The sequence below is a fragment of the Scleropages formosus genome, chromosome 6 (genome assembly GCF_900964775.1).
Source record: "Scleropages formosus chromosome 6, fSclFor1.1, whole genome shotgun sequence".
NCBI classification, from domain to species: Eukaryota; Metazoa; Chordata; class Actinopteri; order Osteoglossiformes; family Osteoglossidae; genus Scleropages; species Scleropages formosus.
The window spans coordinates 12,502,108-12,521,523 of NC_041811.1; the positions used below are offsets into that span (position 1 = coordinate 12,502,108).

The window sequence follows — 19,416 nt, forward strand, 5'->3', positions numbered from 1 at the left end:
AAGCAAAAACTGATACCGACAAGAATTTCATTTACGTTACTTATTTAGCAGACGCTTTTCTCCAAAGCGACTTCCAGTGAACTCTATGTAGTGTTATCAGCCCACACACCTTATTCGCCAAGCTGACACACTCTCTCTGTCACTCACACACTATGGGGGAACCTGAACAGCATGTCTGTGGACTGCGGGAGGAAACCGGAGCACCCTGAGAACATGAGAAGAACTTGCAAACGCCACACAGACTGAGCGGGGATCGAACCCATGTCCTCTCGCACCGCCAGGCGCTGGGAGACAGCAGCGCTACTCGCTGTGCCACTGTGCTGCCCATATGATTCACCTTTGGATCAAATTCAATTAAGTTTTTGATTGTAAGCGAACTGTCCAAAATTGCCCTATTCTCCTGGCTAAACGAGAGCTGTTCCACTTCGTTCAAGCAGAGCCAAGTCCACATGGTTTTCAAGCTCTCCTTCCACCAATAAAAGCTCAGAAGAAGAGTTACAGGGCTTCAGTGAACACAGTACTTGTGGAGTAATGTGGAGATTCTCCAGGCACAAATAACAACCTCCTAGACGCGGCCCTCCGGGACTGTAGTGGAACAGCTCTGGGTTGCACCGTATGTAAAATCAATTTTCAAAAGAATCCAAGAAAAATGAATTTTCCTAAGGTCCCCACTTGAAGAGATTTCAATTTATTTGCGGTAAAAGAACCTACAGCTGATGCAGGACTAGGACTCTGCTCTGGAGACCAGATGAGCAGACAGTTCGGAATGGAAAGAAACAGAAGCACGGCCTCGTTCCCAAAGAGGAAAGGCTCCGAAGAGGGAGGCGCACCTGAGTACATCCGAGGTGGTCTTGGAGTCCAGGGGATGGGGGCTCCTCTGGGAGGTCTTGCTGGGGAGGAGCTCGTCTGTCTGGGCGATGGAGATGTGGTGGTGGAGGGAGGCCTTGAAAGGGATGAGATGCGGAGGGTCAGTGAGTGCGTTGACCAACAGTGCAGGACCGGTCAAGGGTAACGCCGCATATTCAAGGTCTCGTTAAAGTAACTGCGTAGTACAACAAAGTGCTCGCTCAATGTCGTTAATTGGGAATAGAAAACATCACCATGAAAACCAAAGAAGAAAATACAAATCAGCTGCAAGCAAACAAACGGAAGTTGACGCCCGCTAAAGCGGAACGAGCGCTTGCCGAGGGTGCAGCGGTAATGACTGAAATAAAAACAGCCGCACTGATAATAAAGGAAAAATTGGTATCCGTTGAAAAATGATTTACACGGTGTCATTCACTGTACTCATAATGACCGTACATGGATTCGCGGGCACACAATGAACACGAAGACAATGGGATCACCGCTCATTACCAACGTCATCATTACTGAGCCCGTGACTAATTACACCGCCTCATCAGCGCACTGTGGCTCGCAGCATGAAATATCATTTTAAAAAGCCGACTTTTTTTTTATATTGTTAAAAAAAAAAAAAAAAAAAAAAAAGAGGCCCAACTTACTTTTACTAGAACATTAATTCTGAGAGCTCCGTTTTACTGAAGTGGAAAGACAGAGCAGGTGACCATATGAAAACTGGCAGCCCGGTTTGTCGCAATTTCGGCTGCCGCTCCATGTTTAATCGCCTGCGTTTTCAGAAGACGACGTGCGCGAAGTTTGTGAGGGACGTAGGGGTTACGGTCGAGGGCTCTTCCGAGTTTCACGCGAATCGGATTCTACAATGCGAACTGTAGGTCATTCCACCACTGTAGGCTAATTAGGATGCCTCAGCTCATCCACTCCGCAACATAACCCGACATCTATAAAACCGATGCAGTTTAAAACAATGACCCTTTATAACAAGTCACTGTATTACTGGTCTGAACTATTTTATTCTGCGTGAACCTGCTGCTGGACATTTGCAAATGAACATCTCACTATAGAACTAAGAAATTCTGCACAGCTATGAGAACTAATGTTAATGATACGCTGACCAATGTGCCAAATGACAGCGCCTCGTGGACAAGAGAGTGCCATGTCAGCGTTCGCGGTACTGTACACAGATGCTGTGCTGTTCTGGATCTTAACTTTATTTCACACGCAGTTACACAAACTGCCTGGTTTATTCGTCTAAGAGAACGAAAAGCGCTTTCGACCAACACCCCGAGAGAGAACGATTCCTGATGAAGTTCGCTTAGGCTGAAGTTGGGTCCCGTGACACGGTTCTTACTTTGAGGAACAGAGGACATTGGTTCTGCGCCTGCGGACAGGAAGCCCAGAACCAGTGAGGCAGGTCGTCGGCCCGGGCAGTGGACACGTAGTAGCCCAGAGCTAGCGGCTGCTGTTTGAGCTCCTCCGGAGCTTCCCTGGACAGTAGCCTCTCACCCTGGCTCTGTGACACAAACACACACAGATACATACATAGACACAGTAAGGGAAAAAAGAGAGAATACACAGAGGACTCATGCAAACAACTCCAAAGGTGATATCGATATAAGGACTTTCCAATCTCTTACGCTGCCTGCCAAAAGGCCCCTACAGTCCGGGGTCCACTTACTCGGGTATGCTGGAAGTGGGAGCTTCCGCTCATGCCACAGGGGGACCCCGGGGACGGCACAGGGGACGTATTTGGGGAAGGGTGCAGGTTCCCCGTGATCAGCATCATGTCGTGCCCAATGTCATTCTCCAGTTCGTCGGGGAAGGGCAGGTCGAACATGTCATCTGAAAGAGGGAAAGAAAAATGTTATCGCACTGGGGAAGAGGCACCATCTCTCTCTCTCTCTCTCACACTCACACACACACACACACACACACACACACACACACACACACACACACACACACACACACACACAAGAGTTCTAAAGCAGTCCATGGCCTTTGTCACAAAAGCAGTGTCTTCCGAGCAAACTTCATTCTCGCTGTGGTAAATCAGCGTACTCGCAACGCACAAAGACAATTGAGCCTTCTGCCTGAAAGGTGAAATACTGCAAATTATAAAATGAGCAATTCAGTTTCAATTCCTCATCATCTTAAAAATCTAAATTAAATGACTACAGGGAAGTAACACTCATTGATATTAAAGATTGATAAACTACAGTGCAATTACTACATTTTCATGCTCTGATATCGCACAAGCTCCCACTAGTCTGATCTGTAGAAGAGGCGAAGACTGGTAAGGACGTGTTCCTGCCTCAGGGTAGGACATGTGGGATGGATGGGGTGTCCGTACCGGGGTTGTCCTCAGTGGGGTAGGTGCCTGGGGCAACCTGTGTGGTTGCAGATGTGGGGAAGACCAGGATGTGGGTGCAGGAAGCGTCCTGCGGCGTGTTGAGCTGCGAGGTCTGCAAGTTGAGTGCCGTGCTGCGGCCGAATACGGAGCCCATCGTCACCGCGTCTGCACGCACACACACACACACACAGACAAGCACGCACGCTCCAGGTCAGCACTTGTCTTTGGCACGACAGGCGTTACATTACATAGCTTAGATATGCTACAAACTGAATTGAGAGCGTTAGTAATCGGAGACAGGTGCAACATGGGAAATCGCGCACTGAAATCTACAGCTGGCTTTACTGACCAAAACCCAAATTAAGTTTTAAATCTGCGATTGACGAAACCTTCATGAGCACATATTCAGTAAAATAAATACATGATAAAAGGGTGGCTCAACGCAGACATAATAGTAATACGTATAATTCGCTTTGGGATTAACAAAGCTCTTATCTATCCATCCGTTTGCTTGTCCGTCTGTCTTCGGAATGTGGAGCATGCAGCACCAGTCGTGGAAATCACCACATCAATACCACGATTTAGGCAGTGACTATTAGCTGCGGATGTGAAAAGGCCAACCAACCGTATGGTCTTTGCCGTGACTCTCTCCATACTCTGAACATTATAGCTTATGAGACGGTATGTCTGCACTGGGGTCGGGACAGCAAGGCAGCTTCTACCTGGCATCACCACGAAGGATCCCTGCGGCTCCATGGCAACCAGGCAGGCGCTGAGGATGGATGGGGAGTCGCTGGCCAAGATGCCGCACATGCGGCACGACTCGCGCAGTTGCCGGCTGGTAGAGTGGAGGGAGTGTTCGCCCAGCAGCACGCTCCAGTCTGAGGGAGAGAGGGAGCCTTTACACTCTATACGTGCACTTTGTGTACACCCGCAGTGCAGATCACACATGTAGAGTTCCCTCCTACGGTGGAACCGCCTTTCTTCACAGTACTGAAACAGATTAAGCCAATCTGCAATCAAACATTAAGAATGTGTTAGAAAAAGAAGTCAAATAATAGTCAGTGCCTCTTTTTTCTTCGATAAATACATACATAAAACTGCTCAGTAGCTTATTAAAGATATTCCGCCTTGTAAATAACAGCTCATTCATACTAATGTTGCCAGTGACTACCTGAAGCTAAACAGATATTTTTTTTCAGTACGGAATAAAATAAAATAATAGGCCAATGGGTAGTATAGCGGTCAGAGCTGTTGTCTTGCAACTGGATGACCCAGGTTCGAATCCCTGCGCCTGCCCAAGTACACTTGAGAAAAGTACTTACCCAGAACTGATATAGCGAAAACTGCTTAGCTGTATAAATGGGTTGTTAAAAAGGTATAAAAGGCCATTTGCATAATCAGCGGTAAATGACCGAACAAAGACATAGATGGTCCCGCGGGCAGCACCTTTCAGCTCTCCGTGGCCGAGACGGCCGAGGCGACCAATCACAATCCTCCATGGCAGTGATGTCATCTGGATGATCCCGATAGACCACTCCCACACCTTCTGCAGCCCGATCTTCCTGGGGGACACCTTAGACTTCCGAGACCTGAGAAGCATGGGAACAGCAAGGAGTGTGAGAGGAGAGGAGAGGAGTGTGAACATCCGTCCGTGGATTTAACGCGAGCAATTAGTTTAGGACAGCGTAGCGCACACTCCTTCTCCAAGTCCAGGAAGGCAAGTGGCAAAATCCACTTATTAAGCATTTCGGTGTTTCTTACAGTTACTACAAAAAGCTTAACTTCTCCCTTCTTCTTGACAGATTTCAGAAGGAATGTAAATTTGGCATAATTTTAAGCCTTGGGTTCTTTGATGAGGGCTTTATCGCGTTTAAATTGGATTTCTTTTAATCACTTGTCTTAAGGGGTTGAATGTCTTCTGATTTATATTCTGTCAGATAACAGTGATGAGTTTTGGCTTTTACCTGTCGAAATTAAGCTTTACGCAGTGTGGTTTTTATGAGTTTATTTAAAAGCATATGACTAGTCATTTTCATTTTTACATTTGATGTGATTTCCCTGCATTTGGAGTTTTGGTAACAAAAAAGGTTTAAAAAAAAAAAAATTACATTTATATTCCCCTTTGTTAATCTGCAGTTGATTATTACGGTTCAAATTATGGTTCAATGAAGGGAAAAATACTTCCTGCTTCATTGGGCTCTTTACTAAAGCCGATGCTTTCCTAACAACCTCTGAGATCCGAAGCGTGGGGTATCTTCTGCCTCGCAGCGCCGGCATGCCGGTACCTGTTGGGCATGTCGACGTTGATGATGCAGGTCTCCAGGAGCTCCCCCTGCTGGTCGGTGCAGGAGACCAGGATCCAGCGCTGGTCGTGGGACAGGCAGTAGCCCACGAAGAGCACGCCGTGGCGCGGGACCCCCTCAGCCCAGGCGTCGGCGCACTCGGGCTGCCTGCTGCGCGTGGGGCCCAGGATGAAGGGTGGGGAGTACAGCTGCTGGGGGCTGGCGCACTGGGGGGCAGAGGGGGGACAATGATCGGGGAGTTATTTTGTTTCCCTGGCCGGTTCCTACCCAGCTTCCGGGCCATTTCTGTGGGATTCCCATAAAAGGCACAGCAAGCCATGAAGTGTGGCAGGAAACCAGACAAGTTCTTGTGAAAATCCTCAACATCCTGTCCTTCTTTAGCACTTCACTTCAAAGTGAGCCGCTGCGACCCGGTAGGGCCGCGCTCGGCGTTCAGCTCGGCGACCCGCGCTCCTCATCCCTTCAGACGTTCACAGGTATTATTATCCGAGCTCTCCAACCGATATTTCGCTGAGGCGGTTAAAAAGCTTTTAGAGTTCTACAGTTTTGATCCATTTTGGCAAATTTTCTCATTACATTGATTCGGCTCAAAAAGCCCTTCAAAGGCAGAGCTCATCTGGACCCCCGCCTCGGTCTTGAACCTGCAGCCACAATAGTCACGCTATAGTCACAAGTCGAGATCCCGAACATACATGGCAGAACGTGCAGAGCTCTGGACGAGCTATGCTGCTTTCAAGTACAACGCTGAGAAACACAGTTCTGTGTGTGTGTGTGTGTGTGTGTGTGTGTGTGTGTGTATTCTAACCGGAGCTCACCTCCTGCTCTCTGAGGACCGTGTCAATGGCGGAGGCCGGCCCGAAGCCTGTCAGCGACCTGATGTGCGTCTGGATGGGCAGCAGCCGCCGGCACTGGGAGTAGGCCGAGAAGGCGAGCGAGCGCAGCTGCTGCAAGTACTGGGGGTTCTCGCCGCTGGCCGGCCGCAACAGGTACTGGCAGGGAACCACCTAGGGGACATCAGCCAACCCATTATATCACATGGCACCATTATGGATGCAAAACTTACGGATGATGGATAACACATTTTTATATGTATGGCCTCCCTGTGCTTGCTATAAATCATTTATCTATCTGACGCCTAAGTCTCCTGACACTGTTAGGTTACTACACTGTTAGTACACCGAGTTACTTACAATATTAACTTCTGTATACAGCTGTGTAACTTTTAACTGGATCAACTCAGGGCAAGTACCCCGATCGAGGGAGAGGATTCGAACCTGGGTCGTTTGAGTGGAAGTCGGCGCCTCTGACTGCTACAATAACCTCTGTCTCAAACAAACGGTTCGCGTGAGATGGTTCTTTATAAGGCAAGTCGTTCGTCCAATAGCCCTCCCGTAAAAATGACATTTTTTTAAAAAAAAAAAAAAAAAAAAAAAACCTGACTGTTTCACTTCTTTTGACAGACAGTCCAAAAATCCCGAGTGCAGCCAAAAGGCTCCACTACACTTTGTTGTCAGAGCAGGGTTAACGTTAGCAGAATTAAGTGCTTGTCTTCACGGAATCCTTGCAGGGTCACTAGGGAATGTCTCTAAATGTGTGTATCTCTGTGTGTGTCCTGCAGAACCACTGTGGGGGGCGGCGGACCGGGGAGAATACCTGCAGCACCAACGCCGCCTGCAAACTCTCGGGCAGGCCACGCAGCATCTCAGCATAGCACCGCAGCAGCGCCAGCAACCACACGCCATCCGACTCCGCCTCCGCTTCAGACTCTGCCTCCCCGTCGCCCCGCTCCCCACCACCGCTGCTGCACAGGAATGGGTTCACCAGGTACAGCACGATGGCCGGGGGGTGGGCGTGACTGCTGGCCGACTCAGCGACGGTGGGGATGCCGATGCGCTCCCTGTCAGCCGCACTGCTGGGAGACACATGGAGAGAGACCCAGCTGACACCCGCATCACAGCAGAGCATACACACACACCACTCTTACCGTGTTTCCCCGTAACTGTCGATACTCTGTGGCAGCGATCAGCACCTGTCTCCAGGGTTTAAATGAGACTGTCGATGTTTTGTACTTGAACATAAATTAAGCCCTCAAATATCTCCGGAGACCAAATTCAGACCCCTTTTGTCTGGTTTTTGTCAAAATCATTCATGAAAACAAATGTAATAAAATAAAAGTGGTGAAAATAATATGGAGTTTGTAACACATCTGAGGGATCCGAACCTATGACCTACTGGCCACCTTACTTCTCTGTGTTCTCTGCCGGTGCAGTAGGCACTGGAGCTGCATTCTGGGTGTTTTTGCTGTCCGGAGCGTCCCCCTGCGCCGCCTCCGTCCCGCTCGGCTGGCTCGGCGTGGCCCCTGCCGGAGTCGGGGTACTGTCTGTCCCCGTGGACGCCACAGATCCGTCCGGGGCACAGGGGCCCGCGGCGGGCTGGCTAGAGGACGCAGACTGGGACGCAGGCGTGGGGGTCGGTGGACATTGAGGCTTGGGGGGTTGGAGCAGGGAACTGTCCAAGGACAGGGCAGCTAACTGCGGGGCTGAAGGCGGGGAGAACAGAATAGCAGTTCACGCGAGGCTGGACAAACAGGTCATGGAACAGAAAGATGCTGGACAAATGTGTCCAAACAGGCAGCTACACACAAAGTTGGACAGAACGGAGACGCCGGTCTCACCCAGCTGCGCCCGGCAGGTGTGGAAGTAAAGCTTCAGCTTGGCGATGTTGCCGTCCTTGCGCTGCCCGGCCCACGGTTCGATGAACCACTGCTCCACACACTCCTCCGCCGGGTTCTGGGCATCGAGGGCACCGACCCGCACGACACCGTCCCGGGACACCTTGGCTAGGGGCCGGTGCTTACCCAGGCGGCAGGTCTGGCCACAAGGGAACAGGGAGATCAAGATGGGCAGTGAGACGCTGAGCCGAGGACTCGCGCTCTTCAGCATCACCCTGCAGATCAGGCGGAGGTGCAGACCCACCTCGTACACGGCGCTAAGTTCCTTGAAGAAAGCGCTGGCACCAGCCAGGAGCACCTCGCTGTCGGGACAGAGCACCAGGAAGGCAACGTCCCGTTGCCCTCCATATGGCTCCAGCAGCAGCTTCTCCCAGAACGGTAGGGCCAGTGGCGACAGGGCCAGGAAGTCACGGTCGTGACCCAGCAGCAGAGTCGGGATGGGCAGGGGCTCCGGCGACTCCTCGGAGCCTGGCCAAAGACACGGCGCAAAGACACACACTAGTTAGCAGACAGTACATTTACAGAGCAGCGTAATCTACGGTATAAATTCAGGATAAATACTACAGCAGGAGGTGGAATTCAAACCCGGGCCCTTCAAGTGCAAAGGTGGCTGCTCTAACCACTACACCATTCGTTGACCTAACTTAATGACCGTCTCGCACCACTGACTTTCCATCACTCTCAGATGTATCAGAAGTGTGTGTGCACTTCTTGGTTACGCGTACATTACATCAGGTAACAATACTTTGTACACTGAGAAATAGGCATCTCTTGTCATAGTGGGAATGTAGAAAACACAAAAGACATATTACCATTATAGCCATATAACCACTGCTATATAATAATTCTATATTATTATATTTCATTTAGGAGGGCACGGTGGCGCAGCAGATTTGGCCGGGTCCCGCTGTGTGGTGCGTCTGGGGTTCGAGCCCTGCCTGGGGTGCCTTGCAATGGACTGGCGTCCCGTCCTGGGTGTGTCCCCTCTTCTTCCAGCCTTGCGCCCTGTGTTGCCGGGTTAGGCTCCGGTTTGCCGCGACCCCCGTTTGGGACGAGCGGTTTCAGCAAACGTGTGTGTTTATTTTATTTCATCATTAAACCCAGTCAACATTTATTTATTATTAACTGTTCTTTATGTGACACCTTTTTTTCAATACAACTTATGCTTGGTTTGCATACTGAGCTACTGACTCCGATTTACCCCTTGATACAGCTGAGTAATTTTAACCGTGTCACTTGAGGCTGAGTAACTTGATCAAGGGGTCTGCAGCAGGAACAGGGATTCAAACGGGCTCTAACCACTACTCCACCTGTTGGTACTTGATGTACTTGGATAAATGGATTCCGGAAAGCATGCTGCTGTAACTCAGAGGTGGGCTTAAATGCCCTCTGGCTGGTAAACTGAACACATTTAACCCACCAACTCAGAAATTCTGCCACATTCGGTGGTTTGCCACCAATCAGAAGGTCCCAGATTTAGCTTTAGTGCCCTCGATTGAGGTACTTACCATAAAACAGTGTAGCAGAACTTACCCTGGTGCATAAATGGGTGAATCATTGTAAGTATCAGTGTACAAACCTAAAGTTTTAAGTGACCGCGTAGCAAAGAGTCAGATATATTAATGAAGAGTAATAATTTTTCACTCGAATGAGCCATAGCAGGTGGTCACTAGACTGTGGGTGTTGTTTACAGTTATCAAGAACATGGGTTCCACATAACACGGAACAACAGATGCTCCACGGTGTTTCACAAACGCTAGGCTTATAATAAAAACGGGGAGAAGACCGTCCCCGGCCGCTCACCGTAGGAGCCGCGCCCCGCCATCTTGTGGAACTGCTGCCAGGTGAGCGGGCCCTGCACGTGCTGGATGTTGTCCCAGGTCCGACCCGTGCGCTTCTTCTGGATGGCGTCCTGCAGGAAGGGCTGGAGGGACAGTAGCATGCGTACCACGTCCTGGGAGGAGAGCATGCTGATGTCCAGCACTGCGGAGCGAAAGAAACAGATGGCGACCATCAGACTTCCCAGAGTTCTTTGCTGCCACAGTTGAGACACACATCCCACATCTTGCTCCCGAACCAGAAGTTCCATTCATCCACAGAAAGCTGAGTCACAGGACGACACCGGTGCCTCGTGTTACAAATGTCCAAGGTGCTCATTTTCAAAACTACAAACATTTTCTAGGTTATTTCGTTTTAACAGATGGTCCCAGCTGTGTTTGAAGGGTGAAGAGCTGATGAAACGAAGAGGATCTGTCTGACTGGGCCGTCACGGTCTTAGAGGATCACCTAACAGCAGCGGAAATAGGAGGCAGCAGGTGCTGGATGAGGTAAAGGAGCTTGGGATCCGAACTTTACAGGTTCACATCCAAGCAGGGGGAACAGCTGCAGAACCCCTCAAGGAATGGTCTTAATCATATCCGCTTCTAGAAATATCCACGTGCGTTAACAGATGAGCTATGGGACACAAGTTGACGGAGAACTCGGGAGCAACCCACGAAGCCTGTAAGAGTGGAAAGACCCTTCAAAACCAGCTGGGAGCCCTTGGGACTGATCTCTGCACTGCGGGGGGGAGTGGGGTTGCAGGGACACACTTACAGTTGGTGTGCGGCCAGGGGTGCAGGGAGGTGCTCCTGACGATAGCCGAGTCCACCTTGCCCCCTGCCGGGTTGTCCACGTACTGCTGGCCTTGCACCAGCGCGTTGTAGCACTCGGCACACGAGTCGCTGCCGTCCGCCCACAGCTTGTCGGCCGCCCAGCTCTGCAGCAGCGCCTCCTTGGGGCTGCGGCAGGAACACGCCGGCGGCAGGTGCAAGGACGCCACGGAGGGCACAGGCCGGGAGCACTGCTCCTGGAGGACAGAGAGCAGCGAGACGGGGGCGTCCTGGGGCCGCCTGGCGGCAGGGTCCGCGACGGGCGGGGTCCTCCGGCACAGCGCCAGCCTCCGCTCGGCCGCCCGGCCCACCTCGGAGCCGCGGCCGAAGATGTCCAGCTCATCCTCCAGGAACAGGCCGGTGCCGTGGGCTAAGCGACGATTGACGATGGCGCTGAAGCCGCACATGCAGCGGTACTGGTCCTCGCGCGTCGAATCCGGGATGTAGAGCCCCACGTCAGCGCCCTTCACATTCATGTTGCAGGCGCAGATGCAGCAGCTGTCGAAGTTGCGGTCCTTGAACACGTTCAGCACCGAGTCAGAGAGCAGTAGCACGGCGTAAAGGCTGTGGGCCTCGGGTAGTGCCGGCAGCGCCAACGGCTCTACGGAGCTCAGCGGCCGACTAGTGGAGGGCGTGGAGGCCGGGGAGCTCAGCTCCGTGCCTTCCTGCTTCACCGAGCCTTGGCCGCTGGCAGTGCCCATCCCCCTCGGGGTGCGCGGCGTCCGCGGCGTCGGCACCGAAAACCGGGGTGTGGCAGGAGAAGGCAGCACGCCGCCGGCGTTACCCACCGAGGCGGTGCCGGCAGTCATCGGGGCGTAGTCCTGGTCCAGCAGGCTGCTGACGCTCGGCACATTGCTGGAAGACAGAGGCACCGCGTTTCAAACCTTACCTCTGACCTCAGGAAAAAGGTCATACCAAGACATGACAGATGCCTCACGCTGTTCAGTTTCCTTCGCTCTTTTTGCCATCAACAGTCCCCTTTTGAAAACAAATGCACTCCTAAGAGAGGCACTTCCAAATACAATTACTGCTGATACTTATACTGCCACCTAGTGGTTACCATGCTGAGAATACTATGGTACAGCACAGTAAAGTGGGTCCTCTTGTGACAGTTCTTCATCCACTTCACTTATAGTACTAGCACCCAGTTTCCAAATGGTCAGATCTTACACTGCAGCCTAGTATATCATCAGACTAAGAACAGCTTCAAAAAATGGTCCCTGCTTATAACCCCAAAATGGCAGGGAATCAAGCGATCAGCTGGTCTCCCTTTTGCCCCAAAAATGGCATCAGGCCTGTAGACGGCAGTAAACGGGCTAAGAGAAGATTCCTCTGCATTAGCAGGCACCGGCTTAGAGACACTCACACATATCCGTCACGGCTGAAGGGGACCTGCGGTGGCAGCGCCAGGTTTTCCATCTTGGGCGGGACAGCCCAGGAAGGGCGGTAATAGCAGTTGTCTGGGATCTTGAGGGGCGCCAGGCACTGGCTGGGGAGGGTCCGCAGGGGGGCGAAGATGGAGCAGCCAACCTGTGGCTGGATGTGAGGGACCCGGTACACAAACGAAAAGTCCTGCGAGAAGCGGCGGGAGTCAGGAGAAACAATTTGATTCCGCCGTGGGCAGAAAGAATTTGGTCATGGGCAAGACCGTTGGGGTTACACCGTTGTGCAGTAATTACAGACAGGCAGCGGTGGGGGTGGAGCACTTGAACCCTTCTCGTGCCATGTGAGCCCCTGACTCCCCAGCAGTCGATGCAAGGCCTGCAAAGGTCCCTTTATTTAATTTACACTAATTTCAATACTAATTGCAAGTAATGGGAAGCCTCCATGTAGCACGACTGGCGCCTACGAGAAGCCCAATTTACATGCTGATCTATTTCATATGACAGCTAAGGTTTACGGCCAAATTTTTTCAGCCCTACAGAGAAATTCACAAAAAAGTACACGGTTCTACAAACCAAAAGGGACCACGGTGAGAACACAAACACACCTTGACGTCCTCCGGCCTGGGGCTGGACATGCCATCCTCCAGCTCCATCCTGAAGTCCGACATCTGGGTGGTTGTCGGCGGACCCGTGGAGTGGTCCTGACCACTCGTGGGAGCGGGAGGCTCCTGGCTTGGTGTGTCCCGGTAGGTCATGATGGGGGAAAAGGCGGGGTGCTGCTCGAGGGAGGGAGGCGTGGGGAACATGCGCTGGAGGTCTGCAACTGCTGGAGGTAGAGAGAGGGGAGTGCATTGTGAGTATACAAGGTCACAGACAGATCATACCTACACGACACCTGCACCGCGCATTTGCCCTACCCAACGACCACGCACCCACACGGCTGGCTAAATGAACTCACTTGAAGGATAGGGAACTGTGACCCGCCCGTCCTTCCCCAGGGGTCGATCTTCGATCCCCGCAGGGGGTGCCTTGGCACACTGCTGACTGGGGTATGCGTTCTACAGAAAACGAACCACACACATTTACAACGTTTTACAATGTTTACTGTGTAAGATGCTCCACGGCGTGTTCTGGTCTTCATTCTGTCAGGGCTCCTCGAAAAACCACCATGACTTGCGTTCAGACCCCAGGAATTCACTGCACAACTCAGATCTCAGTAAAAGCAAAAAAGAGTAGTTAGGAATTCACCATAATTCTCCATCTGAGTTTAACCAAAGCCAATTTTAGGAAAGTTACTCCTGCGTATATATGTAAATAAAACTAGCGCCCTTCATTTGCGAAGCAAAAATGAAGCACGATAGAATTACCGTTTAGGTTTATCAGTCAATTAGTATTTAACCGCTCATAGTATCAGCTATTGTGTAATCTTTGATTTATTGAATTAATGAACATCTTTGTGTTTTCACCATTGACAGCTAATCATTGATTCACAGTAATTCAGTTTAGCACAAGTGGAAAACATCAGGGAGTTCTCAGCCAACACCATCGATTTATTGTGGGCTGAATCATACAGTCAGAATACCAATCAAGGACAAATAATTAAGAGCTCGGACGGAACAAAACTAGTGTACAGTGGAGCGCCCCTCACGTACCCCTTGTGTGTCAGCAACTGCTAATGGCCATCTTTCTAGTGAATACACACACACACACACACACACACACACACATTGTCGGAATAGTGACTCTAAATTGCTTGTAGAGCGAAGGACTGTGTGTGTGGGTGACAGAGAGAGTAAGAGACAGAGAGATCGTCCTGTGATGGACTGGTGTTCCATCCAGGTTGTACCCTACTTCACACTCTATGCTTCCAGGATAGGCTCTGAACCACCAGGATCCTGAACTGGACAACTGGTAATTGACAATGTATAAATGAATGAAATTACAGCAACTTATCCAAACATATGGAGGAAGCTCTGCTCCTGGGACTTATCAAGGACCTATAAAGGTTGGAGTGACTACAAGTGGAATAAGTATAACCAACATGATAAGTCTTCAGAAGTAAGAAACTCTACACCGACTCACCCCCAACTCATCCTCGTCCGAGTTGTCAAAGATGTTCTCGAGGTCCGAAATGAGAACCACCAGGTCCCTCTCCCTGGTCAGGGGAGGGTTGGCTTTGGCCGCTGCATCATCCTGCTGCGACTCTTCTGGAAAAGAAACCAAAAACTCAGCCACCGGGCACCCTTCAAGTGAACCAAAGAGCTGAAGGGCCACCTGCTCATGACCAAGGATTCTCACCAGCTTTGGGTGCTGAGCTGAAAATGGACATGGCGTCTTTCCCATCAGGCACTGCACCACTACCCATCACCTCCTCTCCCTAAGGAAGGAAGGAGACAGCTGTCAAGCTCTGCCACACTTGTATTTCAGGAACTGATAAAGAAATGTGGGAGTTATGAGACAAAGAAAAGACAGCACCTCAGATTTATTGCATTTGCTCTGAAAATTCATTTGACTGTTAAAGCTTTTCCCTCATAATATGAGCATTGTTATTATTGACTATTATTTATCTGACTCCTTTCGTCAAGGTGACTTACAGCATGCGGTGTGACCACTAAGCTACTTACAATTTTTTACCCTTTTTCTGCACCTGGGTAATTTTACTGAAGCATTCAGGGTAAGTACCTTGATATAGGGTACTGCTGTGAGAATGGTTACTGATGAATGAATGAATGAATGAATGAAATGCAGGGCTACAGCTGCATTCCATACAGTAGCTTAAAAAGTGTGCCGTTTCTAATCAAGGAACTGCGTGTTCCAAAGCTCTTTCCCCCTTAGCATGTGACTTTAAATGCCGAGAGCTTCACGTCACGGTTCTGCTATGTGTACGGTGAGCTATATATACACATACATGATAATGAGGAATTTTCAGCCCAAGGTCACACAGAGCAGGTGTTCATACTGTTTCAACCATTTCAGGATGACTATATTTGCATAACAAATATCTGCAAAGTCCTGCGTTAAAACATTTCTGCTCGCTTTCAAGGGTAACATATGGTGTTTGCGTATGTAAATGCATTTTTACTAATATTTTTGCTGCTTCTCAAATCAAGGCGACCCGAATCCTGCGGTCTCACCTTTACCTTGCGACCCGGGTCTCGATCCTGCCCTTTGAGCCTCTTGGAAGTGGGGAAGCTGTACTCGATGTCCCCATCCTTGAAGACGTAAGGGTCGTCCCTGGGGTCACCCAGAGGCTCCGCCCCCAGCGGCTGCAAGTGGCCTAGCGAGCGGACATGCTCTCTAACCTTGTCCTCGGACACCTTGAAGGTGCGGTGGGTCTGGGCGAAGAGCCTGCCGGAGACAGGATGCCTTCAGAGAGCTGCTGCTGCACTACTTTCACACGTGTCTTTGTGAGTGTTTGTGCCGTTCAGCGCATGCGTTTTGTGCGTTCTCACCTCTTCAAGGCCATGCCCTCGCTCCCGGTGTCGGGCTTGCTCTCCAGCCTTTCGTTGGACAGCTCTGGGGGCCGAAACTCGGGGTTTTCCACACTGGGGGTCTTGTATCCTCTCCACCAGCCACCCCCCAGCTCCCTGTGCCCTAGGGGTGCCACGTAGAGTGCCGTGTCGCTCGGCTCCAGCATCCCTGGGGCAGGAGGCGCCTCCACGCAGGGAACCAGGCCCTCAGGGGGCTCCAGCGCTCCAGGCTCCTGCATCCGGGGGTGTGGACTGAGCGTAGGGGGCAGGGGTGACACCGGGGAGTGGAGCAGGGACTCGGGTGCTTTACTTCCATCAGGGAGGGTCTTCGGGTACTTGCAGCTGGGCAGGGGGTCCATGGGGGGGTCCATGACAGGCAGGCCCAGCTGATGGGCTCCAACAGGGTCCTGCTCCAAGCCGGCCTCCTGGGCCACGCAGAGCCGGTGGTGGAACGGCGTCATGGCTGCCCTCTTGGGCTGCTTGTCCGGCTTCTCGGGCTTCTCGGACACCTTGTGCTTGGGAGCAGCGGGCGGAGGCAGGGCAGGGGTGGCTGGTGGGGCACGACCGGCACTCGGCTGGGGGGCAGAGCTGCTCACATTCGCCTGCCGCTGCTGCTGTTGCTGCTGCTGCTGCTGTTTCGACCTTCAAGGACACGGGGACAAGAACGCAACAGTGAACGTAAAGCATTTCTTCGGCGCTCTGCAATCCCAACTCTTCCTCCTCCAGAAGAACGAAGACAGGCGGCAGTTATGAGGTGGCACTCCAATCGGGCACCTTCGAAAGTACCTTCAGCTCCACAAAGGCATCGGCACCTGTTCACGTTTCAGACTGCAACAGCACAATAAAAAGCAGCCACCGGGTTTCGCTTCTTCATCCCCATTGAACCGGAAGGTTGTGTGATTCAATGTCATTAAGGCATGCACTTCATCTCGAGAAGACGGTAGGAATTAAATAAGTGCCGAAGGCCGCCAGACTCAAGACTCCGCTTCCTACATTGCCTCGCGTACCGAAATGCCCTTATGGCACTTTTTGATCTCGGTTTCATTACCTCGAACAACTGCAGGGTGTCCTGTCAGCCGGACTCACAAAGTCCCACACCGGCGTCCCATTCTGCACCTCGTCACTGGGTGTCGCTGTGTCAGGATGGCTGCACCTGCAATCCAAAGGAGACACTGGGGGTCACAGGATGCTTCCCCACACACACACACACACACACACAGGGCCAGGACGGGAAGCCTCCCAACACGTACTTGCGTGTGTGTGAGTGGTTCGCATAGCACTCCTTCCATGCCTGGTGTACCACCTGGTTGGCAAGCTTCTTCCCAGAGTGCCTGGGGCTAGATGTTGTGGGGACCATGCCCCCATCCTGGCTGGGGCCACTGGAAACGCACGCCTGGAAGCCAGCATCACCTAGCGGACCAAGAGCAGCTTGTAGAGCAAAGAATGTATGAAGCAGAGCTCTGCTGTTCAGCTCGGGTTTGACTGAGAGCTGTTTCCAAGACACCTTTAAGAATCCCTGGCTTTAAAATAGCTCTAAAATAGCAGCAAAATGTTTTTGTTGACATTTAAAAAATTATTTTTATTTCTTCTGCATTCGTTTTTTTTTACCGAGAGAGTCGGCAGCAGCTGCCACTTGTCGGCTCCGTTTAGCTCTCGCGCACTTTACTTGCGTTTTAGCTCGCTTGCCGAACTACATGACAAGTTTACATTTACATGTCTTTATTTATCTGATGCTTTTCTTCAAAAGAACTTCCAATGATTTACCCATTTCTACAGCTGAGTAATTTTTACTGGAGCAATTCGGGGAAGTACTTTGATCAAGGGCACTAAAGCAGAAGGTAGGATTCAAACCTGGGTCTTTCAAGTACAGTGCACCAGTTGTGGCTATAACCACTATGCCACCTGCTGCCATAGCTCTGTAAGTGCATCAGAAAACAGCTCAAACTGCATGCTGAGCTCTTTGGAAAACACCGACGAGGAGCAGCAGACACAACTTTTCACTCTACTCAGTTCAGGGTAGGTACCATTTCAGCAGCAGTAGGTAGCATCTAACAGTAGAACCTCTCATGTATCTGAAGCTTACCACACTTTGGTAGGGAGTTGATAAATCTGGTAAATTCAGCATCAGCCTCCTTCTGAAGGATGTCTAGGCAGAGCAGTTTGATGGGGGTTTGCGGTGTGGTTTGTAACGATAGTACTGTGCCTTACCCGAGCAGGGCTGCTCCGGAGAGGTGGGTGGTGTGAGGGGGACGCTGCAGTTGGAGAGTTCCCTGATCGCCCCCTGCGGCCCGGGAGCTGGGGGCGCCTGCCGCACAGGCAGGTCACCCTGCGTAATGAGCACAAAGGCTGCCGGGTAGATCATCCTTACTCCACCTGCCAAAGGAGAAGGGGCCGAGAGTTCTTCGTCACCCGAATACTGTCGGCACCGAATCCCCCGTTTCCAGGCATCAACGTATCATCGTACCCCGAAGCCCCATTCCCACTAATTATTGCCACGTAAAGGCTCTGTGTTGCTACCATTATTACACTCAGGTCTCGTATAACAGGGTCAAGTACAACAAAGAACCACTAAAATGGCTTTAACACTGTGGGATTGAGACAACACACAGGGTGTCTGAAACCCGAAAGGTTTTGTCCCTAAGTGGTGTTAGTCTGGCAACGTTCCTTCAGTTTACTGCCATGTTCATAACCAGCTACATACTTACTGCTTCCTCTCACATGGACAATGTCAACTAACCACAACCAGTGAATTTGGTAAGCATAGTATGACAACTCGAACAACAGACTCATTATTGTTACTATTACTAATTAATTTCGCTGATGATTTCCTCCAAAGTCACTTACAATTATTTACCCATCTATATAGCAGAATATTTTTTTTTTTTTTATTAATTAGGGGCAAGTACCTTGATCTGAGGTACCACAGCAGGATCAGGAATCTGAACACATGTACTTTGAGAGACACCTTTAGTCACGACACCACCCGTTGCCCCACGAACACTTAGACCACCTTTGAAGATCCCCTTTCCTTTCTACACGGGCTTCGGTTAAAACACGACAGCTTCCCAGCAAAATTTTCCCAACAAGTCACCCGCGTTAGGCACTACACTTCAATTAAGCCAAATCAATAAAGTGGGGTCAGAAAGTCAATGAGGTGATTAAAACGCGCTCTCAGCCACTTCCCTTAAGATTTACCAGGCTTCAGAGTCCACAGAAACGGAGCGGCGCCGCGGCTGATAAGGTGCCGACCCATCAGTCTGATACACACGCGCCTCACACATCCCAAAAGCCACTAATGAAGAGGTGCGGCTCGACGATATCCCCCCAGGGCATCGTGGGACAGTTGCTCAAGGCAGGAAGCGGCTGGAGGGTAGTAAGGTGGCTGGCATACCTACGATGACCTCCACAGCCACATGGCCATGGGGGTCCCCGGGACCATTGGTGCCGTCGTCGCCCTCGTCGTCCCGCTCGCCCCCGCGCCGCCGCAGTGCCGTGGGGTAGAAGTAGCACCACTCTTCTATCAGCTTGCGCACGGCCGGATCTCGCATCCTGTAGGCCTGCCCCGTGAGCGTGCCGGCCAGCCCGTAGGGACTCAGGATCACTGAGGACATAGAGGGACAACCGCTCAGGCGCACGCATTCTGCCGGAAACGCGCACTTTGG

General features: G+C 51.2%; 1 protein-coding gene across 4 annotated transcripts in view; it reads right to left on the reverse strand.

Annotated features, from left to right (window-relative positions):
• LOC108927187 (mediator of RNA polymerase II transcription subunit 13-like) overlaps positions 1 to 19,416 on the reverse strand; it is a 72,215-nt gene that overhangs the window by 2,459 nt on the left and 50,340 nt on the right. Inside the window, exons 6-30 of one of the 4 annotated variants that reach the window (XM_029252606.1) lie at positions 19,146 to 19,355; positions 17,963 to 18,127; positions 17,005 to 17,164; positions 16,803 to 16,907; positions 15,737 to 16,396; positions 15,425 to 15,632; positions 14,583 to 14,661; positions 14,367 to 14,491; positions 13,243 to 13,342; positions 12,890 to 13,110; positions 12,266 to 12,471; positions 10,844 to 11,754; positions 10,052 to 10,231; positions 8,493 to 8,716; positions 8,192 to 8,387; positions 7,762 to 8,056; positions 7,171 to 7,429; positions 6,333 to 6,521; positions 5,500 to 5,723; positions 4,661 to 4,803; positions 3,934 to 4,092; positions 3,212 to 3,376; positions 2,537 to 2,700; positions 2,210 to 2,371; positions 831 to 943 (exon numbers count right to left, since the gene is read on the reverse strand). In XM_029252606.1, coding sequence (XP_029108439.1) covers positions 831 to 943; positions 2,210 to 2,371; positions 2,537 to 2,700; positions 3,212 to 3,376; positions 3,934 to 4,092; positions 4,661 to 4,803; positions 5,500 to 5,723; positions 6,333 to 6,521; positions 7,171 to 7,429; positions 7,762 to 8,056; positions 8,192 to 8,387; positions 8,493 to 8,716; positions 10,052 to 10,231; positions 10,844 to 11,754; positions 12,266 to 12,471; positions 12,890 to 13,110; positions 13,243 to 13,342; positions 14,367 to 14,491; positions 14,583 to 14,661; positions 15,425 to 15,632; positions 15,737 to 16,396; positions 16,803 to 16,907; positions 17,005 to 17,164; positions 17,963 to 18,127; positions 19,146 to 19,355 — 5,623 coding nt within the window. Of the gene's footprint in view, positions 1 to 830; positions 944 to 2,209; positions 2,372 to 2,536; positions 2,701 to 3,211; positions 3,377 to 3,933; positions 4,093 to 4,660; positions 4,804 to 5,499; positions 5,724 to 6,332; positions 6,522 to 7,170; positions 7,430 to 7,761; positions 8,057 to 8,191; positions 8,388 to 8,492; positions 8,717 to 10,051; positions 10,232 to 10,843; positions 11,755 to 12,265; positions 12,472 to 12,889; positions 13,111 to 13,242; positions 13,343 to 14,366; positions 14,492 to 14,582; positions 14,662 to 15,418; positions 15,633 to 15,736; positions 16,397 to 16,802; positions 16,908 to 17,004; positions 17,165 to 17,962; positions 18,128 to 19,145; positions 19,356 to 19,416 lie in introns of all 4 variants that reach the window. The other 3 variants (XM_029252605.1, XM_029252604.1, XM_029252603.1) reach the window with 3 other exon arrangements.